This window comes from Idiotropiscis lumnitzeri, chromosome 10 (genome assembly GCF_059441095.1).
Source record: "Idiotropiscis lumnitzeri isolate Australia: NSW breed Sydney's pygmy pipehorse chromosome 10, RoL_Ilum_1.0, whole genome shotgun sequence".
Lineage (NCBI taxonomy): Eukaryota > Metazoa > Chordata > Actinopteri > Syngnathiformes > Syngnathidae > Idiotropiscis > Idiotropiscis lumnitzeri.
This window is the reverse complement of record NC_142400.1, coordinates 5,151,689-5,178,969: the sequence shown is the minus strand read 5'-3', so window position 1 is coordinate 5,178,969 and position 27,281 is coordinate 5,151,689. Positions and strand designations below refer to the sequence as shown.

The 27,281-nt window shown below is 40.2% G+C and overlaps 4 protein-coding genes across 9 annotated transcripts in view; 1 reads left to right on the top strand and 3 right to left on the bottom strand.

Moving 5' to 3' along the window:
* Positions 1–5,223, bottom strand: part of plekhg6 (pleckstrin homology and RhoGEF domain containing G6) — a 13,710-nt gene extending 8,487 nt beyond the window's left edge. The window contains exons 1-3 of the mRNA XM_088306453.1: positions 5,137–5,223; positions 3,065–3,235; positions 1,036–1,262 (exon numbers count right to left, since the gene is read on the bottom strand). Coding sequence (XP_088162579.1) covers positions 1,036–1,251 — 216 coding nt within the window. The 5' untranslated portion in view covers positions 1,252–1,262; positions 3,065–3,235; positions 5,137–5,223. The remainder of the gene's footprint in view (positions 1–1,035; positions 1,263–3,064; positions 3,236–5,136) is intronic.
* Positions 4,469–14,253, bottom strand: tnfrsf1a (tumor necrosis factor receptor superfamily, member 1a). The gene is made up of 10 exons (XM_088306454.1): positions 14,085–14,253; positions 11,858–11,954; positions 11,635–11,740; positions 10,901–11,026; positions 10,350–10,505; positions 9,831–9,909; positions 8,924–8,979; positions 7,765–7,928; positions 7,578–7,692; positions 4,469–7,231 (listed from the first exon to the last, which is right to left on the bottom strand). Exons 2-10 carry the CDS (start codon positions 11,888–11,890, stop codon positions 6,918–6,920), a joined length of 1,149 nt encoding a protein of 382 aa, XP_088162580.1. The 5' UTR covers positions 11,891–11,954; positions 14,085–14,253; the 3' UTR covers positions 4,469–6,917.
* On the top strand, positions 13,965–21,915 carry LOC148328765 (tumor necrosis factor receptor superfamily member 5). Of its 4 annotated transcripts, none has more exons than XM_088306458.1 (7): positions 13,965–14,177; positions 15,826–15,901; positions 17,765–17,906; positions 18,006–18,131; positions 18,968–19,093; positions 20,548–20,652; positions 20,745–21,915. In XM_088306458.1, the coding sequence occupies exons 1-7, from the start codon at positions 14,143–14,145 to the stop codon at positions 20,858–20,860; spliced, it is 726 nt and encodes a 241-aa protein (XP_088162584.1). In that variant the 5' UTR covers positions 13,965–14,142; the 3' UTR covers positions 20,861–21,915. The 4 variants fall into 4 exon arrangements, with proteins under 4 accessions (XP_088162584.1, XP_088162586.1, XP_088162588.1 ...); XM_088306462.1 differs by having other exon boundaries at positions 14,131–14,177; positions 15,826–17,210; XM_088306459.1 differs by having other exon boundaries at positions 14,131–14,177; positions 15,826–17,472.
* Positions 21,770–27,281, bottom strand: LOC148328764 (uncharacterized). 3 transcript variants are annotated; one of them, XM_088306456.1, is made up of 10 exons: positions 27,212–27,281; positions 27,066–27,138; positions 26,697–26,754; positions 26,198–26,308; positions 25,660–25,791; positions 25,360–25,465; positions 24,500–24,540; positions 24,290–24,413; positions 24,166–24,188; positions 21,770–23,365 (listed from the first exon to the last, which is right to left on the bottom strand). In XM_088306456.1, exons 2-10 carry the CDS (start codon positions 27,135–27,137, stop codon positions 23,094–23,096), a joined length of 939 nt encoding a protein of 312 aa, XP_088162582.1. In that variant the 5' UTR covers position 27,138; positions 27,212–27,281; the 3' UTR covers positions 21,770–23,093. The 3 variants fall into 3 exon arrangements, with proteins under 3 accessions (XP_088162582.1, XP_088162583.1, XP_088162581.1); XM_088306457.1 differs by adding an exon at positions 23,431–23,494 and having other exon boundaries at positions 24,290–24,409; positions 27,066–27,212; XM_088306455.1 differs by having other exon boundaries at positions 27,066–27,212.

The window sequence follows — 27,281 nt, the reverse complement described above, 5'->3', positions numbered from 1 at the left end:
ACGATGGCTGAAATAAAAATTTCAAGCCTTGCAAAAATTTTAAGTATTCAACAAATTATTTTACATTGCTAATGGGAAAACAACAAAGAAATAAGAGTTTACAGGTTACTAGATTATTTTTATTATTAATTTTTTTGTAAGTATGAATTCTTTGTGAATAAATTACTAACTGTATAAACATATAATGTGTGTTTTGTACAGACTTGTACTGACATACACACACGCACACGCACACACATCCCACCCAGTTCAGGATGTATACCCTCCCTATTGCCCGAAGACGGCTCCGGCACACCTGCGACCCCCATCCATTAACCAAGCCGCATGCTGGAGTCTATCCAAGCTGACTTCGGGCAGCAGGCGGGGCACACCCTGAACTGGCTGCCAGCCAATCGCAGGGCACACGAAGACAAACAACCACATGCGGTCACAATCACACCTAGGGATAATTTAGCGTGTTCAATCAACCTACCATACATGTCTCTGGAATGTGGGAGGAAAACAGAGGACACCCATACGAACATGCAAATTCCACACAAGAAGGCCGGACCCGTAATCGAAACATGCGCCTCTGTACTTTGCGGCAGATTTGCTTACCAATTGTCCACCGTGCCGCCCTCTATATATAATAAATCCTTAATTTTGCATTAATTCATTATTGTATTATTATTGGTAGACATAGTAGTATACTAGTAACAGAACTAGTAGCTTCCATTAATAGCAGTGGCAGTAACATTATTAATTGTACTTTCATAAGTATATATTTATTAATAGTTTAAATTAATCCTATGTAAACTGAAAATAGTTAAGATTTTAATAATAAAAAAAATATGCAGATGCTGCTTAGAAAAATCATTAAAAAAATAGCGTGCCCGTAATACCTCGGACTAATTTTTGCACCCATTTTAGCAGTCTGCTTTGTCTCTCATGATGATTGTTTGTCCTCTCGTGAGGACGAAACAACAATTCACCCTAAATTTAAACACCGAACAAAAACCCTTCCTAAATTACAAAAGGCGTAATTAGAAGACTTACCTGATGGCCATACGTGTAGAACTTGCCCTTGTCTGAGGACACCTTGTGGTAAAAGCTGAGGTCTGCTGGGGTCTCCAGCATATGGACTCGGGACTCACTGAGGTCCACGTCGCCGGCGTCACGCGACTGCGCCGAGGCTGCATCCATTGGTGACGGGGGTCTCCTCAAGGGATCTCGTGATGTTCTGGGGGGCGGGCCGGGAACTGGGTGGGTCATTGCCAGTTCAGCTAAGGCAAATATTCAGTATTGTTAATTTGGGGGGCCCCTGACACACAGCTGACAAATTTCAACATGGCAGAAATGCCCCATGAAACAATATTAATCTAAATAACCTTTTTTGAGGACGAATTTAAAATCGGATTGGTTGAAAAAAAAGTTCCATTATGAGCATTGGTTATAGAATCACTCAGACAAAAATAGAGCTGTGGCGTCAGATCGTGACAGCTTGGTGCTAAGGAGTAATATTGCGGTGAATTGAGAAGCTTCATTTAGATAAAAATAGAGCTTTGACGTAGGATCGTGACAGCTTGGTGCTAAGGAGTTATATTGCGGTGAATTGAGAAGCTTCATTTAGATAAAAATAGAGCTTTGGCATCAGATCGTGACAGCTTGGTGCTATGGAGTTATATTGCGGTGAATTGAGAAGCTTCATTTAGATAAAAATAGAGCTTTGACGTAGGATCAACAGCTTGGTGCTAAGGAGTTATATTGCAGTGAATTGAGAAGCTTCATTTAGATAAAAATAGAGCTTTGGCGTCAGATCGTGACAGCTTAGTGCTAAGGAGTTACATTGTCGTGAATTGAGAAGCTTCATTTAGATAAAAGTAGAGCTTTGGCGTAGGATCGTGACAGCTTAGTGCTAAGGAACTATCTTGTGGTGAGTTGTGGAGCTTCATTTAGACAAAAGTAGTGCTTTGCCACCATCATATGAGCTCTAATTTAGAATTTACAGCATCAAATCAGTGTGAGTTTCACACAGCTGTAGCTGGTGTCACTCCGGTATCCACGTTGACGAATGGGCAAACTCATCTTCAAGTTCACACCGATGTCATCAACATCCCCCTCCGAGCTTTGAAGTTATAAGCCAATCATGTTGCTCCAGTCTCAGGCAGAGGCGACGGACAGCCGCACCGGAAACAATATCGGGTACATATGCACAATCGAATGAAATCCAATGTAAAAGATCTTTTGGAAATAACATTGGATGATATTTTTTATTTCATATTTTTACGAGTTAATCCATTTGAAACGACGCCATGTCGAATTTTTCGGCCTTATCATCGCCGTAGATTTATTTTCACTGGCCAGCGGCCACATTCCTGGGAAGGTATTTCTCATATTTTTGGTAACCCTATGAGAGGGTCATTACATTAGGAACGGCTCTCAGTGCGACACACCTAAAACTTGCTTCGTGTTCATTTAAGACACGGGCAGAATTCTGGCAATGTATTACTTGAAATGAGTCATTCTCAAAATGTGGCAATTGAGAAATCACTGTCTAGGTACGGTACACGGTACAGACGATTTGCAAAAATATGAAATGGACTACCGTGTACTGTTGGTCGTTGCGGAACTATTTTATAAGTGTGATTAAAAAGCGAAAAACAACATCGTTGCTTTACGTGTCGCTTGTCTTAGCGACAGAAGACACACCTCTCAATATAATGCAGGGCACAGGCGTACCTAATGTAAAGGCCGGCGAGAGACGGCAAAATTAAATACTTTACACAGATGTGAACTTTGACCCTTAGTATGCTGGAATTTAAAATCAATCCAGAAATGTCCCCCAATGAGACTTGTTTTTTTTTTGTTTTTTCTTTGTTTAAATTCTTCACTTTTGGAAAGCAGAGTGCACATCATTTACAAGAGAAACACCCTCTCCGCCACACAAGCTTCCTGGTTCCTCGCCGGCCATCCACAGTGAGCCAGCAAATGATTGAAACAAATCCAACCCAGTGACACAATCAAGTCCTCCACCTTTTTTTTTTTATGTGACAACCAAGACGAAAGCAAGAAAACCAAACGTTACCTGAGTGCGATTGTATCCATTTTGTGTCCAACGGTCATCTTGGGTTTTGTTGGCTTTCTCCCGGCTCGCTGGGCCCATCCCACCGTCCCTCCTTCACCTGTGCGCCTTTCATCTGCGCCTACTTCTGCCCTCTCGCAACTGGCCCGACGGGAACGACTGGATTGTGGCGGCCTACAAATGTGATCTCAGCTTCAATGTCACACTTGGAAAGCGCTGACGGGTTGTCATGCAACGTCATGAGCGTCCCGTCGACAAACGAGGGGGGAATTTGTTTTGTGTCTGTGTGTGTTGTGCATTGCGGAACAGCCAGTGGTAGGGAAGTGACGACGTGCAAATGTTTGGCTAATGTAGATTTAACTGATTATTCAGGAATCTACTTGACTTGAGTATTTTTAACTGTCTTGTTGCGCAGCTTGGTCATGCAGAACGGAGAATCGGTTTGATATGAATCGGAGTTTAATGGGAGACTTTGCAAACAAACACAGTGCAGCTCAGCTTTTGGCTTATGGGCGTCATCGCTAGCAATATGCAATCGGCGAAATAGCCTAATTCACTTGAAACAGTCATGTAATTGGAACGACTTAAAAATACGAATTACGGACTTTTATAGCAACATTGTTAGCACAACAAAAAAATGTGCACATTTTTTTTTTTGACTTATGTCTTTAAGTTGGGGGACAATACAAGGAACAATTAGTTCAGAAAGCGCTCATTTCATTGTTGAAAATGTAGGAAAGACACTTTTCATGCAAAATTGCAAAATAAAATTTTGGGTTTCCCCAACTTGTTTTTTTTACATTTTTTTTATATAGTGTGGTAAATACCTCATAATTACACGGAAGAGGATCCGGGCCAGTGGGGAAAAAAAAGTTTGGCAGGAGTCTGACTTCAACATGAGAATCCTGCCAAGGTGTATTTTTTTTTATTTCTTCACTCACTAGCCCAAATCAGTCGTATTCCCTGTAATTAGGCTTAAAAAAAAACAAACAACAAAAAATTCACTCGCGAGGTCGCACAAAAAGTCGCTAAATCTCTCTGAAGCTGTGATAGCACCAGAAACTTGAACTAGAAAAAAAACCCAGTAAAACATTTTCCTTCTAGCAATACCACTATCAAGCCTCTAGGTGGCAGTATCACCACGTAAACACGACTCTCTCTTTCCTTCTCGATTATAGGTGGGGGGAGAAAAAAAAGTAAGCTTTACTTCGTTTGTTTTTAGCACCGTCTTTTTTTTAACTCAGTAAGACTGCATCTAATATGTTATCAAAAGTTAAAGCGAATAATGAGCAATTTGCGTCACATCAATTACAACTTCAACGCCTTTACGAGGGAATGTTGACGGGCGACGTACCTTAAGCTCTCAATCGCCACATTAAAAAAAAAAAAAAAAACTTTGACACGGCGTACAAATCAATTGACCTTTTATTCAAATAACCACAGAGCGAACCAGTTGTTCCGTGCTCTTCACACACACACGGGCGCGCGTGCACGTACACGCACACGCACGGACACAGGCGTCATTTCATAATCTCCAGAAATATAATGCACAAAGGCGATGACTAATGAACTTGGCACATGTTATAAGTGCAAAAACGCAGGTGGAGACTTATCAAGTGAGATAAGTTGAAACAAGGTGTGGCCCTTCGCTAATGCTGATGATTAATGCTTCCATGATGGGGCCTGAAGGCTGAGGGGGGGGTGCATTTCAAATATTGAAACAGTCCACATTTTCACTACTCGAAAAAAAAAAAGAAAAACAGTAAAACTTTGAACAGTTGAAGATTCGCAAGTTTCGAGTTGGTCAAAATGAAGTTCACCAGTATCATACATTTCAGGTCCACCCTGAAATGAGCCTTTTTTGTGAGTATGTAATGCAAGTATGCCGTTAACGTCCAAAGCGAAGAATACTTGGCACATGAGAGTGGAAACTGTCCAATATGGAATTATTTCCCAAAAACTATCAAAGCAACATGTACAGACGAATTCCGCAAAAAGACTCAAAACACGAACGTAGCTTAAGCAGTACAAGACCACTGGAATAAATATTTGTTGCGGAATAGCACCGGTGTTACCTTTGACTCTAGTAAGCTTCAGAACAATTTATTTCAGGGCCATCCTTCCATGAAAAAAAAAAAAAAGAAAAAATCCTGTAATTAGCCTTCTCAGGGGGCGGCCATTTTGTCACTTTCTGGCAACTGAAAATGACATCACAGTTTCTCAGTGATCAGATAATGACCAATCACGGCTCACCTGTTGTCTGAAGCTGAGCCATGATTAGCTGCTAGCTAACTATTAGCTGAGCTCTGAGATGGATAAAACTGGGTAGATTTTAACTCATATTCCCCAAAATGAATATTAATCAGAATTCCGTGTTTAGGCTTGTGAAGGACAAGAACATATTCTTGTTTAAAACATTTTGGGGCATCCCTTTTGATGATAATGATAATTAGTGTTTTTTATTTTATTTTAGCGATTTCTTTTTTAATATTTTCATTTATTGGTACATATATTTTTTTAACATAAATGTTTTTCATTTAGAATGGATGTTAAGGGATGACGGGTGAAAAATGTTCAACTAAATAAACTGTTCGGGCTTATGTTCGTTTGCTGGTTGTTGTCTACAAATGTATGCACACTGTAAAAATAAATTATTTTTTTCTAAATAAACATTTGCGAAAAAATAAACCAGGAAATTATTTTTTTTTATTTCTTATTTTCTTTTATTTTTTTAATCCACCTCTACCGCAAGCAGCAGCTTATTTTGCTTATGGACTCCAACTACTTGATTTCAAATCTAGTGTTCTCGCTTTAAAAGTAGAACCTTTATCCTTGACATTGAACATTGGCGGACAAAGAACACATTGCAAATGCATTTTGCTAAATAAAAGGTTAACACGTCTCATAACTGGAAAAATGTCTATGGGGGGAATCCTCAAAATCTCACATTTGTACAATGTTGATGCATTTTATGCATCAAAAATCTACCACTTCTCAGATTTGCAAAGGAGTTATGTCGGCGGTCCAAGAACATTTCTTAAAAAAGCGGGCAAAGATGAAAAAATGCCAAGTCATTTTGGACACCAACATTTCGTGGCACAATCCAAAGCAACAATTCCTACGGCCACGTTATCCACTTGGACTTAACTGCTCCAAATTTTTAATTCATTTTTTTTTATTTATTTTTATTCCAACCCTGGTCAACAACAAATTTTTATCACAGACGACGTTATGTGTCCCTAAAAGTATTATTGACGCCGATTTTAAAAAAAAAGTCTTCAATTTTTTTTTCTATACACATCAGGTTTTACAGTATTTTCATTCATTATTTTTAAGTTTAACCGCTGAACGCTTTCCCAATGCATCTTTGTTCATTTATCTATGCCAGTGACGCATACTGACAGGCAGCACAATACAATTATCTTCCACTAGATGGTGCAATAGCACTGAAAAAAAATTGTGTTGAATTGACTTAATTCCATTTTTAAAATATGAATTTACAACATTGACCGTGACTTGAGCGTCAATTCCTCATAGCCTTTTGCCATTCGCGGCGGGGCTCGGTCCCTCGCTCTGTACATATTTCCTTTTCCCCATCCGGCACGTGGCAGTTTCACGTCAGCTGCGGCAGGATAGTCACAGTTAATCCTGTAAGCGACCCCAACCGTTTCATCTCTGATTAGTTTCAAGTCAGGTAGAAACCACAAAAGCCTTCTTGGTCCTCGTGCAAGGTCTGTGTCCATCTGGAATGCTCCCAGTCTGTCTTTGAGTTCCGGGTAGAGAACAATACTCAGATTCAGGTGTGTTTTTTTTGGGGGTTTTTTTTCCACGGTCCCGCTTGGCACACATCCGAGATTTAGTGAATGCTGTACTTTGTCTCCAGCTCCTCGGCCACCCCGCCGAGGTGCATGTATCTCAGTTTGAGCAAAAGCTCCTGCAGCAAGGGCGAATGCAACATTCCACCTCGACCTCCTCCTCCGCTGCCGCCGCCGGAAGCCTGCGAGCCGCTCTCGGCCCACGCTTTAAGCATCTGGTAATGGGCCTCCTTGCTGGCGCGGTGGTCCAGCTCGGCCCGTTCGATGACAGTCTCCGTCACGCCGAGGGAACGCACCAGCTGCTTGACCTGCGTCACGGGAACCGAGTCGAGCAGCGTGTAGATGAGGTCGTGGGCTGCGGGTAGATGTGAGCGCAAAGGTCATTCAAAGGCGGTTGTCATCTCGTGTCAGGTTGGGCTGCATGATAATTCATTTTTTAATAGTGGCCAACATTTTGGTCAGAACAGAACGTGCGGCAAAAATTGGAGGCGTGGGCAAACTACGGCCCAGGGGCCACATGTGGCCCGTTAAACGTTTTAATCCGGCCCGCCTAACATAAAAAAAAATTAAATGATTAAATCTATTCGACAAGGACTGACCAAAGGAAGCTCTCTCTTAACTTCAACAGAGTTCCTTTTAAATTAGACATGAATTTATCCAAATCAAGATTGACCCACGATCTCTCGTATGCAAACACTCACTCTTGATCTCCAGCGGGATACAGTCGGGCAGATTGGAATTCGGCTTGGCAAGCAATGAGCTCTCAGGACAATCAATCACCGCTATGATGGCCACCTCTTCTTTCTGGAACAAGCCCTACAACGTGATAGGACAAAATCGTGTCAACGGCGCTTACACGCTTCATTCACGCATACGCAGTTAACGTACCTCAGACAACTCTGGCGACGCCTCCAACGTAGGGGACGACGATTTGAGCAGCGACTTTTTGGTCAAGCGCTTGGTGGCCATATAAAAGACGAGCAAGATCAACAACGTCACGGCCACAACCACCACTGCAGTCAGGACGTGAACAAGGTATCCATTGCCAGTGTCTACGGAAAGACGAGAAGGACACAAGCGTGTGATAGACGTTTCGGAAACACTGCGGCCGGACACGCCATGGATTTTCTACCTCCACATTAGTCTCAGCGTCCCAAAACAAATTACTGTAATTTCCAGACTATAAAGCGCACCAGCATATAAGCAACTATATAAATAAATGTAAAACAATTAATTAAAAAAAAAAGATCATTAAAAAAAATATATATATAATCCGCACCCGTCTATAAGCCTTTTAACACAGCAACAACTTTGCTAATTAAAACAGAAGAGACCCAAGAAAAAAAAAAAAAATGATTTTTTTAGCGTATTTTCTGAACTATAGAGCACCGCTACCGATGAAATAAAAATCCACAGAAAAACCGCACCGTTGTATTAGCCGCATGGTTCAAAAATCGAGGAAAAAAGTAGCGGCTTATCGTCCGGAAAATCCGGTACAAAATCTCTGCCTATGAGGCTGACATGCCAACTACGTGCACAATTAGAAAGACGTCATCGTTTCTACCGCATAATCAGACGTCACAATTTCTTGACCACAAAATGGGAGCCAACTAAAAAAAAAAACAAAAAAAAATAAAAAAAAACATTGCCAAGCAGGCACCGTTTGTGCTTGGGCGTCATTGCATTTATCATTATGTGCGCGCAAATTCAGACAAGTCAGACAGACGTTTTGTTTTTGATCCAGTTTGTTGTAGTTTTTGAGTTCGATGTGAATGTGTGGTGGAGCCCCAACAAGCCAGGACAGAGTGCATGACACATTATGACTCACCCATAGGGGCGTGAATTTCGAATGTGTCTTTACGTGAAGAAATGTTCATCGCTTGGTTGTGGAAACAGACGGTCATGTCATTTTTCGACTAATAAGTCATCAAAATATTATGAATATACATGAGAGAAAAATTGGAGAGGCAAAAAAAAAAAAAGCCACTTTTAATTCAATGGGTCGAAAGCATTCTCGTAATCTAGTGTTTTTTTTTTTTGTGCTTACCCTCTGACTTGTGGGAAAAAAGCGACTTGCAGAGATGTTTGCAATCCGCTGCGCAACTGGGGAAAGACAAACAGAGGAAGTGAGGCTTTAAAGCAAAAGTCACAAACGGCACACGTTATTAACATACGGCGCTGTGCTTCAAGTCTCTGTTGTGTGAGAAGAAAAATATCGCAGAAATATCACAGCACAGAAAAAGAGCCCTCCTCTTAGCTAGTGGGCGAAAATTCTAACCAAAATTCATTTGATTGTCGTTTTTTTTTTTGTTGTTACGTCATCATTTTGACACTTCATACCGTGAAGTACTACATACCGTTAACATGAATCGATTCAGTTCAAACGGTGATACGAATTTTCGCTCAACCCCAATTCATAATTCATTTTCAAGTATTTTTCATTCTAATTCATAACAATGTTATAACCGTTTATTAGACAAACACAGGAATCTTGATTGATAAAATTGTTTTGCCCAGGCACAGGTCCTTTGTTGCTAGGCAGAGTTCACAAGTGTGAACGATAACTGACTCATCGGCCAATGAAAAGGGAGCCCACGAGAATTTTTTTAAATTAAAAAATAAATAAATAAATAAAAATACGATATGAGGAGAGGCATTTCAAAACAATACAAGTTTATTTAGGAACCTTCATTTCTGAATAAATTACGTTGTATTTTTAATGTACTTTGTATTGAATATATAAAACGTAATTTAAGTATCTCGTGCTTACAAGCGAACACTTTAGTTGGGTTCATGTCAAAATGTCAAAAACTAAATTTAGCATGAAATAGCTTCTCTTTTCTCCTGCTGCTGATGGAAAAAGTTTCGGTTCAACAAAACCACTTCCTCGTACTAGTCTCGGCCTTGAAGGAATAAGCGACGAGCACCTCCGACGCACACAAACACACACTCACTCCTTGCATGGCTCACACTTCCTCTTCACTCTGAAGAAATTCTCCTTGCACTCGCAGACAGTGTTCCTCTCCGCCGTGCCTGCGTACAGTCGTTCGTATTCAGAAAAAAAGTACAATCCAACAGGTTGACGGTATTCGGAATAATCATTTTGTTCTTTCCATTTTCAACTGACAATTAAAAATAAATAAATAAACAATAATTAAAAAAAAAAAGCGACTGATTATTTCGTTGTTTTTTTGTCAATGTAACAAAAACAAAGCCAAAATTCCAATATAAATTTTTGGACCAAGAATTGAAGGAACTGGGTGTATGTTTCTCCATTGGGGGGTTGAGGCCCTTTTTTAGTCAGTGTGGAGTAAATTAACTGCAATTAAAAAAAAAAAAAAAGATCAGAAAGTGGTTTGCGAGATCATGCCTAAATCTAAAAATCAGTCAAAACAAATAAAATTATTTGGGGGATTTTTGATTGCAGGTTGAAAACGGAAAGAGCGGATGATACACAGATTGGGAAGACTTACATTTCTGGACTTCCCTCTCATCCGAGCTGCACGGCGTGCATTTGAGACAGTCAGTCGTCTCCGAGTCGATAGCAAAGATGTAGTAGCCGTCCCCGCAGCGACACTTAGTGTTTCGGTCCCGTTCACATTTGGATACTTCCACTTCATGCTTTTTCTCTGCATGCACAGAAATTCAGAAAACTTCCTGAAGCCATATGAGCATTTACACCATAGGTGTCAAACTCTGGCCCGCGGGCCAAATTTGGCCCACAGTGTATTATATTTGGCCCGCGAGGCGAGACCAAAAGACTATACCATTTTACATTCTATATGTTTATAGTAGCATTCAAAATGATAAGTCATTTTAAAAAATAAACATTGTATTGCATTAATATATAAAAAAAAATCAATTAAAAAAAAAAGCAGCATTTATATTGTTTTTAAAAAAATTAAATGCTGGTGCGCGGCTTTGTTCAAGTTTTACTTTTCGGCCTACTGTGTATTTGAGTAGCATACATTCATCTTGATTTTGAAGCTTTATACTGATTGAGAACATGGTCATGTCTCCTTACTGTTGCAGGATTTGCATTGCATGCATTTGGGGGAGTAGTTCATCTGGTCCATAAACTGGTCACCAGGACACGGCGTGCAGTTAGTCCTCATTCCCTCGGCGACGCATTTTTCCACTAATTTGAAACCTGGACAACATAAAACCATCGTTGAGATTCGGAAAACTCAATTCATCCCAGTGCGGGATAAAAATTGCGCGGGGGAAAAAAAAAAAAAAAAGGCTTCAAAATTATGACAAAGGAAGCCGTTCTCACAGCTTTGTGAGCATTATGGGCGTGTCAGCAAAATGCACCGAAACCACACCCCAATCAAATTCTACGACTGCAAATGGCGACAATGAAATGCCTTAAATCAGCCATGCCAGCGAACTGTCCAAAAGGATGATGGATTTCCAGCGAATAGGCATAACTAGCTAGCTTACTGCGTTGTGGTGTTCCGCAGGGTTCAATTTTAGAACCCCTGCTGTTTTCATTGTATTTGCTGCCCTGATGTTCCATCTGAAGGAACCATGTTATTTCCTTTCACCGCTATGCTATGATGTCTGGAGGAAATCAAATCTTGGAAGGCACTAAACTTCTTGAACTTCAACCAAAAGAAAGCAGAAGTTATGGTTTGGTTTTTGAGTGAGGGTTTGATGCAAGACTGGGACAATAGAATCTTATTAGGCTGTCAATGGGGAAAAAAATGAATGATTGAAAAAAAAAAAATTGTTAGCGTGTATTCGGCACTAACTTACCCGGTGCACATTTATTACAGCAAATCCCGTTTTCAGGATAGTCTCCATCGGGGCACGTTTTCTCCTTGAGGGTGGGAATCAGCGCCAGCGTAGGTGTGAACACGCACTGTGAGACAAAGTAGACAATGCTGGTGAGACCACATTCTTTTGCGCTTCATCTCCTCGGTGTGAAAATACAAAAAGTGTGACTTGTTCAGGCTGAAATGTTAAAGGAGCGACTCACCGCTAACAGCAGTAGGATGCCAAGCGCAGCCATCTTGCTGTGCCTGCAGCCCTTTGACCTTCTTAAACTGGAGTTGAGTCCATCTGAGGCGATGCGCCTATGAGCAAAATTATTGTCATTAAAAATGTGTATTTCTCTGAACATTCGGAACTCGTGATTCAATGTCAGAGTCGTTTCAAGAATTGGATTTGACGAAAAAGTAGCGATTTTAACGTGCATGGAGCAGAAACACATACAAACAGACCATCCACAAGCTAGCGCAAATAACCAAAGTCCACTAGCTTAATGCTAACATTTAATGCAAAACACCAGAGGAAAGATAATGAAAATTAGCACAGAATTTATGACAACTATAAAATTTAAAACAACTGCTACTTTAACACACACACATACGCTGCAACTACACAAGAACGGACCAATCAAGCCAAAACAAATTTTTGTCTCGCCAACGTAACTTAATGCTAACATATAACGCAACCCACCTTACAAGGGCTAACGGAAACTAGCATAGAATTTATGATAATGATTAAATATCAATCAAGTCCACAGATTAAAAAGATGAATTCACCGATCACAAATGTTGATAGTGCAGGTGTACCTAATGAAGTGTCCTGTGAGTATTGAAACCATTCACTGCCATTGACGGGTAGACAAGTCAAAAAGCACATTCGTTTTACCTGGGCTGGGCACCTACAGTGTGCGCAAGGTTCATTTTTGTTTGTGTGATACGTTCCGAGTGTGGCCATTCTCCTTTGGGCAGGTGTGCATAAAAATTGATGACTCAATCATCAGAAATTGTCAATTGATTATTGATTAATTGTGTCTTGAAGCGCACAAATGAGGACGTATCAAAGTCAAAGTCAGCTTTATCGTCAATTCTTTCCCGTGCTAGAACTACAAACCAAATAATATGTAGCGTGCGTGTATCAAGAGATATTAATAAGCGAATGTGCCAAGCATGAGATGGTTAACTCAAACACAACAACAGCAAATAATGACACGCAATAGCCTAACCACCGAGAGTACAAAAATAACTAGCAATACGTCAATATGGCACTGACAAGCAGAGCGCCGAAAATTCCAGTCTCTAGCCCCGTTGCATCCCAAAAAAAAAAAAAAAAGCCATATGCCACAAATAGATGGTGGATTAATGTCTAATTTGGAAACATAATAATAACATAACCTCAACACCAGCATGTTGCCCGCTTTACAGTTTGATTGTTATATGCAAAGCAGAGGTCAAAATTAAGTCAAAAACAATCATATAGACAAGAGCTATTAAGTCATCTGGAGAAGAAACTCTGGTTGGGCTGGTTTGAAATAAGTCACACCTCATAACTTGCACGAAAGTCTTCTAAGGCGTTTCACTTGGCAACAGCTTGATTATTCCGATCTGTTGCAATTTAAAAGATTTGCGTCGGGTTTTATAATTAACTAAAGGCACATTATCTTGTTGACAAATAGTGAATACAAAAAAAGTTAGTAGATCAATATGAAACTTGCAATGGAACTGTACTTGGCGACTGTGAATAACATTCTGGTGTATATTCTGATTATTTACCCTCTACTTCATTTCAAGTTTCCTCACATTTTTTTATATACTTCAATATTTTTTGGGAGGGTGAGGGCTGTTTTTGTTTTATAATTTTATACCTAAGAGTAACTGCGCGGTCCTATGAACTTTGTTTACTTAAGCATCGTTGTTCTTTCTACTCAGTTGGACCGTAGCAATCTAAACTTCCAGGAAATAATAACGAATATATTTTACCTGGTTGATTATTATCTACATAGCCTTAAATATACACGTTTTTTGTTGGGGCATACAAAACAGCAAAGAGCTCCTACAAAAAAATGTACTCAAGACAGAGAGTCCAATCTATGACGTCACTTCACCGTCAATTTATTTTACCCAGTTGTTTCCATTAAATTGAATAGATCGCATTAAATGTTCCCCGCAAGACAACATGAAGTTTAAGCTATAAATGAATTAGACGCGTAATTTAGTATCGTGACACGCGCAAGAAGACGCACAGATTTGTTGCTTTTACATCGTCAGGAATGACTCATTCAAATTGCTCGTTGACCGCGACAAAAAGCAAACGGAGGCTGAAAACTTCATTTCAGTCTCACGTCTGTTTCCGGCTCAGCGTCACCGTATGCGCCCACCTTCACCTTCGGTTGACGATCACACTTTCTGCACAAACTCCCACTTGGATTTGTCACTTACCTGAGCAACAAGCGCCGCGAGCAGGCTCCAATTCCAAATCGGGATAATCGATACCACAATGGAGTTGTGTGTGGAGATAAACAATGCCGCAAGGTGAGACTGCGGCGACGAGCACAACGAGATGAGGAGGCGGTCTCAAACGGGAAATGCGTGACTCATGCTAACGTTTCAAGGAACTCTTCGAATGGCATTTAACCCTATCTGACCAGGAGGGGGGGGCAGACAGACAGACAGACAGACAGCTACCTAGCTAGCTAGCTAGCTAGGTAGGTGAACCAGTGTACCTTGAAAGGATCACCAGTTGTGCCGCGGGGGGAAAAAGTCAATTAATGAGACGACAAATTGTTTAATTTCTGTTTTTAAAATCTTTTGTTAATTGAGCTAGGGAGGCCAACCACATATAGCAGAGGCACTGCCAGGTATTCGGGGCCCCATGAAAAGAAATCTTCCCGCAGCCTAACCCCACAGCTTTGGCTAATTTTGGCACTATTTTACATCATGCATTTTATTGATATTTTGACTCTTCCCATATTTGTGAAAACAATATGACAGTTACTTAGTAGCGTAAGCAATGAAAATATGAAATTCATGTCGATTCAATTATTTGCTGCAAGACGGAGACCCAAGATCGCAAAACCACCGCTTCCTTTTAAATCATTGAACGTAAAATCCTCAAGATTTATTACTAGAAAATTCAAAATGTAAATACCAGAGCTGGGCACTTGACCCTTTTTTTGACGGTCAGTCCCCCGCTCTCCGGCCTCGACTGTGCGGCCTTATTCAAAAAAATTATCGGACCCCGTGTGTTGAGTTTACTCAATTTTATTTCGACTTAACACAATAATTGACTATACATCTACTTAAAAATTTATTTGAAACCCGGTGATTTTATTTTATATTATTTATATATAAAATAACAAAGACAGTTTTATAACCATATAGTGCAAGTAAAGCAAGAGCAATACAATTTAGAATTGTAATTAAAGAGGAAGTCAACCCAAAAATATTTTCAATAAAATATTCTATGTAGCTCCACTGGTGTAAACATGGCATTCTGATTAATATCGCGTTTAGGGAATATGAGTTAAGCTGCAAAATCCACCTTTTTTTAGCCATTTCAGGCAGCGTCTATTTTGTCTCTTTCATTAACTAAAAATGACATCTCAGTTGCTCAGGTCCTAAGTAATAACCAATCCCGGGCTCTGTTTTCTGAAGGTGAGCCATTATTGGTCGTTATCTAAACTCTGAGCAACTTATCCAATAAAAGCTTCAAACTACTCAAACGATCATTCACACATTATTAAAAAATACCTCACTAACACTTTTCAATAAAAACTGAGCATTGTTGTCACACCAGTTTGGCAAAGTGCCTTTGAGGTGTCCGCATTTTCTCTTCAGTGCATCCGTACTGTATCAGACTCCAAAAGTCACAGAGTCAACAAGTTCCCACCGGGTATTTCTCTCAGCTTCCACTCCCAAGTGTCCTTGTGTCAAGCTTTACATGTGACAGCAAGTGCGGTCAAGTCAGTGCACAATCGTTTTGTTGAGTCATCATCTCCGACACTTCCCGTTTCGCACTTCTCGTGTCGTGGCCTCAATTTGGCTGGAAATTAGTTGAAGCGAGGGGCTGCTGTGCTGGCGAGCAGTCGGCGCGATGTACTGAAAATGAGCTGGTGGAAGTTACAAATGGACTTGTTAAAATTCAAATGGTCTTTTTCAGTTTTTTTTTTTTTTTTTTCAGCCAGACTCTCATATTGCAACGAGTGAAGTCATGCTGGCCACACGGCGACTCGATGAGTATCTCTTTGCAACCACACGTGCGCTTACAACTAATGATGTACTTTACACATTGTTTTGCTTTATCATAGGGTGAAAACAAAACTTTATGACTCAAACATTCATCGCAGGGGAAGACGCAATGTGTGAAAATGTGACGCAGCGAGACCAAACAATAATAATTAAAAAAAACTTTTACTCCTCTCATACACTTTCAACCACACTCCTAAACACAAATTTTAAAATCAATTGTTAATGTATTTGACAAAAAAAAAAAAAACATTCTAACTTGCTTGATTGGATCTATTCACAAGGTATCGTTCCTATATTGTAGTACTCCAGTCCAGTAGGTGGCAGTAATGCACGTTACAAAGTTACAAAGCACATCAATCCTGAATCAGGTCACAAATCGTGACATGCTCCTTAAAAGTGTTTCACTCCAGTCCATAGGTGGCAGTATGTGCAGCACCCACTATGTCCCCAATGCAGGTGGACAGTAACCCCCCAAAAATTTGATGTTATTTTTTAACTGTCCTGTCAAATTTGTGTAAACCTAACGCTAACCGACCAACAAATGGAATTCAAACAAACATTTGGCGCTTGATGGAGGTAACAGACAAGAGGAAACTCCACGGCAGAGGTGAAACGCTTACTTGGCGCCGTATTTATGTTGTCATTCAAACAGCTAAATATTGTCGTGATGGACTTTGAGAACTGTTTGCAGACCCGAGTCAATAGAGTTTTTAACTTTTGGACTTTAGCATCTGTCCTCTCAAGCCTCAGAAATGAAAGCTTAAGTAACTTGAAATAGTAAAATTAACTAATACAAATTAAGCTCTCTTTTTGATGATTAATAGGATTTAGATCAATTAATTTAATTAGTTTAATCTATCGACCAAGTTTTCTGACAGCGGGGAGAACATTTTTCTGTAGAATAGATCGATAGTCTTCAAATTTCGTTGTACCCTTCATAAATTCAAGACACCCAGTGCCTGGTGTAACAAAGCAGCCCCAGAACATAATTGAACCTCCTTTATGGTTTTTGTCTCCTGATATTTTGGCTGCTTGCAAAGCTTGTCAGTTTTTTTTAGTGAATCACAATACATCACTTCTTGGAAGAGGAAAAACATTTTGTAAAATGTCGAGAGACGGCTGTGAGGGTCTCTGCAGAGAGTGAGGGGGTCGCTGCCGTGAGATTTGAAAGAAACCAGACTAATGCTGGGCTTTCGCAATGACTCAACTGTGACATTTCAAGTTAGTCAAAGACACACACTTCTGAGCCCCTGTTCAGTTTGACACTTAGAGTCGGAGGGGGTCTCAAGCTGCATTTTGCTCTCTTCATCCACCACGGTGAGTATGGCACTATTGCCGAAAATGATACATTAATAACTTGTACCATGTGTTGAAATATGCAAATTGAGTCGGCCCGCTTCCCGTGTATTATGACTCAGGTTAATCTTGTAATCGAAGTATGCTGTATGCTCGTATGTTGTTGTTTTTTTTTTTTATAGCACCAATTCACGACGGAGGTTATCTCAAGGCACGTTACAGATCTGCAGGCGCAATAAACCAACTTTAGTCCAGTTATAACATGAACCGTCGTGGAAAAAAGGTCGGGGTCCACTGGCATAGAGGATAAAGAATAAATGTCAGTCTACGTGTGTTGCTGCACTGTTTGTGGTCACATCTCCGCTGCTTAAAGGGTGATAACATCGCAACACTGATGCTATTCATTAGCCCGTCAATGGCGTTTCCCCACTTTGTGTTAGCATTAAGCTAACCGACTTAAAGGCAAAGTTATGTTCAAAATGTCCATTTTCAAATGTAAGCGAATTCAATTTGTTAAGTCCTACAAGTATAGTCGAGTCTCATTTCTTTTCCCTCCTCTTGTTTTTTTTCTACAGATGTGCATACTCCCACGTCTTTTTTTAACATCCCTTTGCAGCCTGTGCTTCCTTTCCTGCGCGCTGACGCTCCAATGCCACGACTCGCAATACGCGTGGCCCGTCAAGGCCCCGCAACGTTGCTGCGACAAGTGCCCGCCGGGTAATGCGGCCTCTACGTCGTCCGCGTGGATGCGGTGGGGTCAATACAGCGACTTGAACTATTGATCGCTCTGCGTGTGTGTGTGTGTGTGTGTCGCAGGTGAACACATGATCCGGCGCTCTCGGGCCGGGTGTGAGATTGAGTGTGGGCCGTGTACGGGCGAACGCTACACCGACTCGTACAACGTGGAGATGAGCTGCAATGTTTGCGCCATGTGTGATAAAGGTGCGCGAACATCACGTTCTGATTTGCAACGATAAATCGGCAACAATTCGATTCATTGTTTCTAGAACTTGTTGAATATAAAATTGACCAACTCATCAGAATTTCAGCCTCTTGACAGAAAATATTCTTTTTTTCTTCTATAGTGAAAGCAGACTTATTTGAGTTGAATCCAAATCAGATATTTGCGAACATCTGCTTTTACTTTGGGAAACAAGGATCAATATTTAGATTATTATTTTTTATTTTTTTATTTTTTTTTATTCTACATGTTATTGTGATTTTTTGCCTGTTTTCTGCAATTTGAAAAAAATTCCTGTTTTTGAATTTTTTTTTTTTTTTTTTTAAATCCGATTGATCGATTATTGAAAAAAATCAATTTACAGCACGAATCCAGTTTCTTTTCCTTGGCAATGGCCTGAGGTGAAGTTTAAACTAGTGAATCATCAGAGTGTGCGAGCTGGAAGCCGTCATGGGATTTGGATTTTTTGGACGGGAATTTGGCAGGAAATGGTGAAAATCCCAGCAGATTGTTTGTGTTGTAGCTGGCACATTGGGCGAGCGTTTCTGGTTTAGCGTCTCACATGGCGTCTAAATCTTCTGCCTGCGCTTGGGTGGGCTTTCTGCAGCTTCTTCCCAAATTCTAAAATTTCTGTAATTGAAGACTCTAAATTGGCCTTCATTGTGCGCGGGAGTATGAATGCTTGTTTGTACTTTTGCGGCGTAATACCACTTTCAGCTTTAGGTGGCGCTACAGTATTGTGTACAATGCTGTGTAAACGTCGGGGGGGGGGGTGGAAAGAAAAATGTCATTCCAATGATCGCTTTCCATCTTTTAGCCAATATGGAGTACGAGTCTCACTGCCGAACCTCTCAGAACGCCGTGTGCAGATGTCAAGTAGGCTACAAATGCACGGATGAAGCATGCACGCAGTGTTTGCGCATTCCAGGAACAGACAACACAGGTAACCCAAAACATCTGTCCAAACACGAGCACCAGCCGGCGCTAAAAAAAAATAAGCTCAGGCACTGACATTTGTGTTACAAAGTACACGATGAAGAACTATCAAACTAACAACAATCAGTTCAATTTTGCGGTTGGAGATTGCAACGGAAAACTCACATTTTTTTTTTGTTTTTTTTTTATGTTTACTTTTACAGTAAACCTCAACTGGAATTGGCAATAAACAGCCTCAAGCAAACTCTCTTTTTTTAAAAAAAAAAAATGTTCACTAGCTGCTAAACTGCAGCTTATTGTGTAGTTCACTCACGCCATCTAGCACGTTTTGCTTGCGCCTCAAGCCAAAAATGAGCCGAGCTACGGTTCATATGTTGAAAAACATTCGTTGAGGTTGCACGTTATGTTGTGGTTTGCGTCACTGCAGCATCACCGCTGTTATGAGTTCAAACTCCTTCCCCATTAAAGTGAGCTAAAATTAGCATTCATTAGTCATTAGAGCCTTGGGCTGTGCAATTAATGGAAATTCAATGACGTTTACGATTATTACGCGCAACAATTAGAAAATTGGCAGAATCGTAGAAAAATTATTATTATATACAGTACCTATATCATTTATAAAAATGTTATAAACTAGAAAACATTGATAAAATAGTATTTTATTTATTTATTATTTTTATACTGTCTAATACTATGGTGAGTATACATGAGTTCTATTGAAATTTATTCTGATGTTTTATTTATATGTTACATCAATAAATCACAATTAGATATAACACATAAATCACACCCGCAATTGCACCATTTCTTTCATATTTTAAGCAAAAATAAATTTGATTTCTCTTAATATTATTTCCATTTATGCATTCATTTTTTTGTTGTGTACCCCCCAAAAAATCATTAGAATAATCGCGATTTCAATTATTAGTTATATAATCGCAATTTTTTTTAAAAATGAACAAATATATATATATAAATAAATATATATATATATATATATATATATATAAATATATATATAAATATAAATATATAAATATATATATAAATATAAATATATAAATATATATATATATATATATATATATATATATATATATATATATATATATATATATATATATATATATAACAAATATAATAATAAAATAAATAAATAAAAATAACAACTTCACACGTCAAGGAGCAGAACAAAACTATAAGGTGTCCAATCCCAGTCAATTGTATATGAAAAGGTCAGTTTGTTCGTCCATTTTTCTTGAGCAAATGCAGCTGTACCAATTCACCATTGGAATGAAGTGATATAAAACAATCCACATTAGCACATGGCTGCAACAAATATTACCGAAGTCTCATAAACGTAAACGCAAATGCGCAGTGGGTAAATAAAAGGACGTTGAGGGTCGTATTTGGTCCACAGGTCAAAATTTGCTGTGTCTTACCTGTTTGTTTGTCTTGCAGATACAAAGTGGTACTTGTTGGAAACCCTCCCTGTGTGTGCAGTCCTTGCAGTCATTGTCCTCTTACTCGTCTTGACCTTCCTAAAACGGATCAGATCCAAACACGGTAAGCATACGATTACAAGCTCCAATCTTAGAATCTGACCTTTTTTAAAATGACATGAAAGCGACTTACAACTTGCTTGCATTGTTGCTCAGGTTACTACTCCGAAGTCAAAGCGATTCGAGGACTACCGGGCAGAGAGGAGGAAGAGGCGGTGTGCAAGCCGATCCAAGAAGTGTGCGGCAAATGCGAGCCAAGTGATGAGGACTGATTTGTTGGCACGCAAGTTTGTTGTTATGATGAGAAGAATAAAGAACATGCGTGCGGAGGAGGCGTGACATGGTCAAGTGGGAGGTAAAAGTGGAACAGCAAGTGGTAATTTTCAATGGCCTTCAAAGACGGCTGGTAATTTACTCCACTACGGAGTACTTGGCTTCTATTTCAGAGAAGGTCTGGCAAAATTTTTGCCACGATTTTATTTTTTATGTTTTTTTTTTCAAAAGAGCCACCTGATGCTTTAACAACATGTCCACTCGGTAAACAAACACAGTGCAGCTCAGATTCTGGCTTGCTGATGTCATGGTTAGCCAGATGTTTGAAGAAGACAATGTTTCGCCGCGCGAACACAACTCATGTGGACTCTTTAGTTAGAGCAAAAGCAAAAGTCGTAATTGGTATTTTTAAAGGATAATAGTTCACACGGCTTGAGGTTATTTTAGTGAGAAAAAAAAAAAACACATTAACTGAAATTAAATTTGAAAGAATCAAAATCGAACAGAAATGACATTTTATGTTCACAAAACTAAGGCTGTCACCATAGCTCGCCGTACCGTTTTTGAAATATATTATTTTCATTCCGTGTTTTGATTTTTCATGAAGTTTTCAATTTCCCACTTTATAAATTGTCATTTTCTCTTCCTCTTTAGTCAAGCTAGGTTGTCCAGGCAGCAGGTGAGGAGAGAGACATGAGATTTTAACCAAACAGTAAACACCGCGCCACAATTATTAGAGCTGGGTTGGGGATCTTGTTAAAATACATTCCGGTACGCAACACTTTCCAGTAATACTATGATAATTACTAGGAGGGTGCGCCGCTAATTATGAGGGTCCAGCCCTGTGTACTAGGACACTTCCTCGTAAGACTGGATGCCATGTAAAACAAAAAAATGGTGTGTTGAATTTACTCAAATTTATTTTGTCAAGTGGTTGCATGAAATAAAATCATCATCAGGATACATTTTCAATATTGTACAAAATGTGTGCTTTGTTTCTTTTCTGCATGGGTTAAAGTTTGATGAAAGAATAAAAACCTTTTTAAAAAACAAATATCTGGCTGTGCGCGCTGCTTGAATGCTAGGAAATTAAGGTTTAAATGGTTTACAGACTTTCACGTCCATATTGTGAAATAATATCTATCACTCAATCTACCTGCCTGTCTATCTATGCACCTAGCTAGCTAGCTAGCTAGCTAGCTAACTAGTATAGTATGCATTGCTAGCTAGCAATGTGAGTCCGTTCGTCCATCTATCTATCTATAGAATAATTGATGATTTCCACTTTTGAAATGAGCTACTGAAATAAATGAACATTTCTTCCATATTCAAATTTGTTCAGATGCGACAGTACATGTTATGCGATATTTCTATAATTTTTTACAATGCTCCCATGCGCATGCGTATATGAGAAGCGTATTCACAGACGCGCATTCTTGATTTTTGCCAATTAAATACATTTATTACATGTAGTCAGATGTTAAGAAACATAAGGCAATTTTCTAATTTCCTGGTGAATCTTACTGTAGCAAAATCATAGAGCATAGAAAACAAGTGTACACTTATAAAAAAAAAAAAGCTGAATCATCGCTCAGGAGCAAGAAAATTAGCCACTACACACACACACACACACGCACACACACACGCACGCACGCACGCAAACACGTATCAAGTTATTACAATGAATTAGCATGCCTATCTTGCAGCAGAAAAAAAACGTAGTTCTTTCCATTATATTATAAAATTTGATTACTTTAGGTACGTAAAATATCGCAATATTGCAAAATTCAATTCCTATATAATGTACTGTGTTTGAATGTAAAACGCCTAACCGTGTTCAATTTCCAGCCGAAGGGTGAGTGTGGCTATTTCTTTCACGTTCTGACAAACAGGGCAGGTCTCCATTCTAAAATGCGGCATTGCTGCCATCTAGTGGCGGTTGTGCAACGTTGAAGTGATTTCCAAGCTTGAAATTCGCAATACCACCCCCTCATGAAATGATTGATAATTTAGAATTTATCTTGGTGTCTTTAGTTTATATAACAAGCATTTGAATAGGGGGGTGAAGACTTTTTAGATTCCTAATTGCACACTACTGAAGAAAAATGGTGCGCCATCAAACTTATTGCACGTTCCTTCCTTCCTTCCTGCCAGACAGCGTCTCTTCTCAGAGTTTTCTAAACTTACAAGAGAAATGTCCCGCTCCAGTGAGGTGTTCTCCTTCCTTCACGTTCAGGCTTCCGCCTCTTCTTTGGAAACGTGCCAGTCTTTGCCTTCCTCCTGAGAGGGGAAGAAAACCGTCTCGTTGCTCCTCTCCTCCTCAGAGAGGGGGACACCAGGTGAGGCTGGAGGTGGAGAGACTCGGCCGCTGTCTTTCGTCTCCTCCTCGTCGTCATCCTCCTCTTCCGTCGCCCGCCTCGCTTCCGTGACGGGTCCCACTTGGCCGGTAAATTGACTGAGCCAGCTGATGATGACCGTTCCTGCATTGTGGACGTGCACAGCACCTGCACAGATATCCGGTAATTCAAGAATCTCATCCTAGCGAGCACACACCTAAAAGACTTCATACCGCAAGGGTCGATGGGGAAATGCTCAGTGGACTCCTTCTCCCTGCCTACTGCATTTGGAGCACCCTGGTGTGGAAACATGCATTTTCAGATTAAAAAAGAAAAAAAGCAAGCGTCACATTTTGTTAGTGTTTTTTTTTTTGTGTTTCCTCGCTGATGGTTGTGAATCAAATTTGATGATAATTAATCAATTACTATACCGTTCCGTTACAAAGGATGTGTTGCTCTGCACAAACATGTTATTCCTAAATAAAAACGTGCAATAAAATATTAATTTTCTGTAATGCAATGGTTCTCAACCTTTTTATGCTAAGCACCACTTAAAAAAAGAGTTGAAAAAAATCGTACCTCAATATAAGTTTGAAAACAAATATTCATAAAAGATCAAATGCAAATGCATTGTACTAAAAAATTAAAAATAACTCAAATGTACTTCAAAGTCCTGTACAGGATTTTAAAAAAAAATGAAAGCACACTGCACATATTGAACATTTAATGCAGTAATTCTTTCAACGTCACAAGAGGTGTGAGATGTGTGCTGTGTGTTGTTAAATGCAAAGAAAACAAAAATAGACGTCGCCAACCAAAAGTTTTATAATTGCCCACAAGAGAGCAGCAAAGCACTACATTTAGCTCCGCAATTCACTTCAACATAATTCCTCAGCACGATGACGTCACGTAATTGCGCCAAAGCAATGCTCATATATTCTACAGTTCCTCTCGTGCACATCCCTCACCTTGTTGCGTAACTTCACCACAGCTGCAAGACACAAATCACACGTTTATTATCAGGTTTTCTTAAATACTGAAATCCATCAAATCAACCGATCACATTTCACAGAAATCGATTTGCCACCATACCTCGCTTCAAGCAGGTTTCCTCTCCGGAGCGACAGATGCAGAGCAGGACCACGAGGGCCAAGCTTACCACGACGACGATGGGGAAGACGAAGGCCTCCAGCCGAGGGCCTGGACTCACCTCTGTCTCGCAAAACAGGACACCTTTGTAAACAGCTGCAAAGTGCTGGATCGTTTACATTAAAAAAAAATTTTTTTTAAAAAGTGACTCACCTTCATTCATGTGCGAGCTGTTTCCAGGCTGAACGTCACATCTGTAGGATATATAAGCAGTACGGTATAGCTTTCACTTATAATCACAAAACTGATATATGCAATTCGCAACATCGTTGTAATAAATTGCGGCCGCATTGTTAGACAAAACAGTTTGACAATGAAAATGGTATTCCACTTGGCACCGTTGCCCTCGTCCCTTGCTGCTAGTCCTGAGGTACCACTAACTGTGAATCGTTTGAGACTAGCACCTAGTCAAAGCTAACGAGGCTAACTATTCTCCGCTAGCATGAATCGTTTTAGACTAGAAGCTAGCCAAAGCTATTGAAGCTAACTGTTCTCAGCTTGCGTGAATCGTTTCAGACTAGCAGCTAGCCAAAGCTACTGAAGCTAACTGTTCTCAGCTTGCGTGAATCGTTTCAGACTAGCAGCTAGCCAAAGCTACTGAAGCTAACTGTTCTCCGCTAGTATGAATCGTTTGAGACTAGAAGCTAGCCAAAGCTATTGAAGCTAACTGTTCTCCGCTAGCATGAATCATTTGAGACTAGAAGCTAGCCAAAACTAGCGAGACCAACTGCTATTCTCAACAACCATCATGTTATTTTCGTACATGGACTGTGTTGCTTTAGTTGTCAGGACTTTTCGCTGCACCACAGAGCGTTATAGAATATATAGACAGCCAGTTGATTGTTTTCTGTAAAATGCCCGATTGGATGACGAGGTGCTAAAAATGTGATTACTCGATTTCAAGTGTTATACAGAAGATCGATAAAGAGTTGTCAATTAATCGATTAAGCGGTTCAACCGCTCCTCTCGACAATTCTAAACTTTTTGAATGGGATCGTGTATGCGGTTCTTACTCGGGAAATGAACACAATCTGGCAGAGTTGGCGCTGTCTGCTAAAGACGAGGAGGACGGAATCTGTTCATCTTCATCTAGAGCTGTTGTTGTTTTTGTCGTCGTCACTGTGGGAACAGACAGAAGGGAGGAGGGCTTCAACAAAATGTCAATCTTTCGTCATAAAGTGGAAGGGACATTTTCTGTGAGGCGCAAATTAATGCTTTACATCTCTGACAACATTGTTACGTTGCCTTTGCAAAAGATGAATTTCTGATATGCACGATAATGTCAACCTTTGCACTACTCAGCATCTATTTACCCGTTGTGGTTGCGACACAGTTTTTGCAATTGTCGCTATACGCGACCACAGCGGTGCAGCGGAAGCCAGCCTGGCAAGCGCACTTAAGGTTCGACGTGCTGCTGCAGTTCTCGAGCACCCGCTGATTGAATTCTGAGAAGGAGGTAGAAGCAAGTTAACCATCATTTGACGGGCTTCCATCGCAGCCGGGTAATGATGAACTGGCCACAACATTAGGTACACCTGTGAAATATAATAAGATCCGATTCATTCATTTTAGTAACCTCGCCTTATCGAAGAAAAAAAAAAAAATTAAATGAAAGTGAACAAAAAGCATTACAACAAAATATGTCTTTTACTCAGCACAGTATTTAGAAAATAAAACATTAACAAGATTTATTCATTGAATTTTTTACAAGTTCGGCAGGCCCGATTAAAACATTTTACGGGCCACATGTGGCCCCCGGGCCATAGTTTGCCCACACCTGCTGTACGCCATTGGATCATTCAAATGCGCCTAATGTAGTGGCCATCAAGTTGATTAACAACGCCGCTCTACCAGGCCTGCAGTCGCCATAGCAACGATGACAGCTGTCTTCGCGGTTCCAGTCGGCGGTGTAGCTCCCGGCGGGGCACGGCGCGCACCGCTCGCAAGACTTCTGGAACTGACCTGGCGTGACGCGACACACGTAAAAAAAACAACTCAACACGCGTGACGTGCCAACTTCATGGCGGCTCGCCAGCCTCGTGCCACCGAGGCAGGATGTGGTCACGGAGCAGAAACCGGCGAGCGCCGCTGCGTTATTCGTCAGCATCGAGACCAACGCAGGTAAAGTGTGGGAAAACATAATAGATGCGGTGATACTTTCACACTCCTTTTCCTTTTCAGTTTCTGGTTCATTGATTACAAGCGGCCGTGAGTCAAAGCGGTGTGAGGAAAAAGGCAGTGAAATACAAGATGTGTTTTTAATTGTAGCGACGTGTGACGTGATCTTTTCCGATCAGCCACTTACATGGTCTTCAAGACTGTTTGCCTTTTTTTTTTTTTTCATCCTCACCTGCAGGACACATCTTGCACTCTTTTCCACGCTGGACGGACAAGTTGGTTCTCTCTGTCTGAAAGTTTAAAAGTTTGCATTAGTGAGCTTGTCTCCCCCCCCAAAAAAATGTATTAAATATAAAACTAAATACAAGAATGGAGACAATAAACGGTTGCCATGACAATAAACACTCAGATGAAAAAAACACTTCCACTAACAACCCAGGCTAAACTTGGCAAAAATTACATCGACACACTTCCTTGACACCAATTACTACTTTCCTAATCGTCTTTGGGACCATCCAGCTGCAAAATATTATTATTATACTTGTATATAAGTAGCTATAAAAAGCCTCGTCAGCATTTCTTTTCAAGGAAGTGAACTTACCAATGGCAAGGTGAGAAGCAGCCGTGCAGATGCCAAAAACGCACTCACGAAAAACTGCACTTTAAGGCCCATCCTGTGAGGCGACATTCGAAAAGCAATCACCAAAAGTCATATCGAAATGGATTTCCCATTTTTTGCATCTTCACCTGTGACACCGCCTGGAGTCTCCGGAAGTTCTTTTGCTGGCCGTCTTCGCTTTGTGTTCCTTTTCATGGT

What these genes read in the sequence shown, in the direction of transcription:
- LOC148328764 (XM_088306457.1), bottom strand. Translation starts at nt 27,152, where the DNA reads ATGTCGCCTCACAGGATGGGCCTTAAAGTGCAGTTTTTCGTGAGTGCG. An exon ending in TGCTTCTCACCTTGCCATTG is followed by an intron (nt 26,755 to 27,065) that starts GTAAGTTCACTT and finishes TTAAACTTTCAG; the next exon opens with ACAGAGAGAACCAACTTGTC. An exon ending in CTATGGCGACTGCAGGCCTG is followed by an intron (nt 25,792 to 26,197) that starts GTAGAGCGGCGT and finishes CCTCCTTCTCAG; the next exon opens with AATTCAATCAGCGGGTGCTC.
- LOC148328765 (XM_088306458.1), top strand. Translation starts at nt 14,143, where the DNA reads ATGGAGTTGTGTGTGGAGATAAACAATGCCGCAAG. An exon ending in GAGATAAACAATGCCGCAAG is followed by an intron (nt 14,178 to 15,825) that starts GTGAGACTGCGG and finishes TTTTTTTTTCAG; the next exon opens with CCAGACTCTCATATTGCAAC. An exon ending in CTGCGACAAGTGCCCGCCGG is followed by an intron (nt 17,907 to 18,005) that starts GTAATGCGGCCT and finishes TGTGTGTCGCAG; the next exon opens with GTGAACACATGATCCGGCGC.
- tnfrsf1a (XM_088306454.1), bottom strand. Translation starts at nt 11,890, where the DNA reads ATGGCTGCGCTTGGCATCCTACTGCTGTTAGCG. An exon ending in GCATCCTACTGCTGTTAGCG is followed by an intron (nt 11,741 to 11,857) that starts GTGAGTCGCTCC and finishes TTTGTCTCACAG; the next exon opens with TGCGTGTTCACACCTACGCT. An exon ending in CTGTAATAAATGTGCACCGG is followed by an intron (nt 11,027 to 11,634) that starts GTAAGTTAGTGC and finishes TATGTTGTCCAG; the next exon opens with GTTTCAAATTAGTGGAAAAA.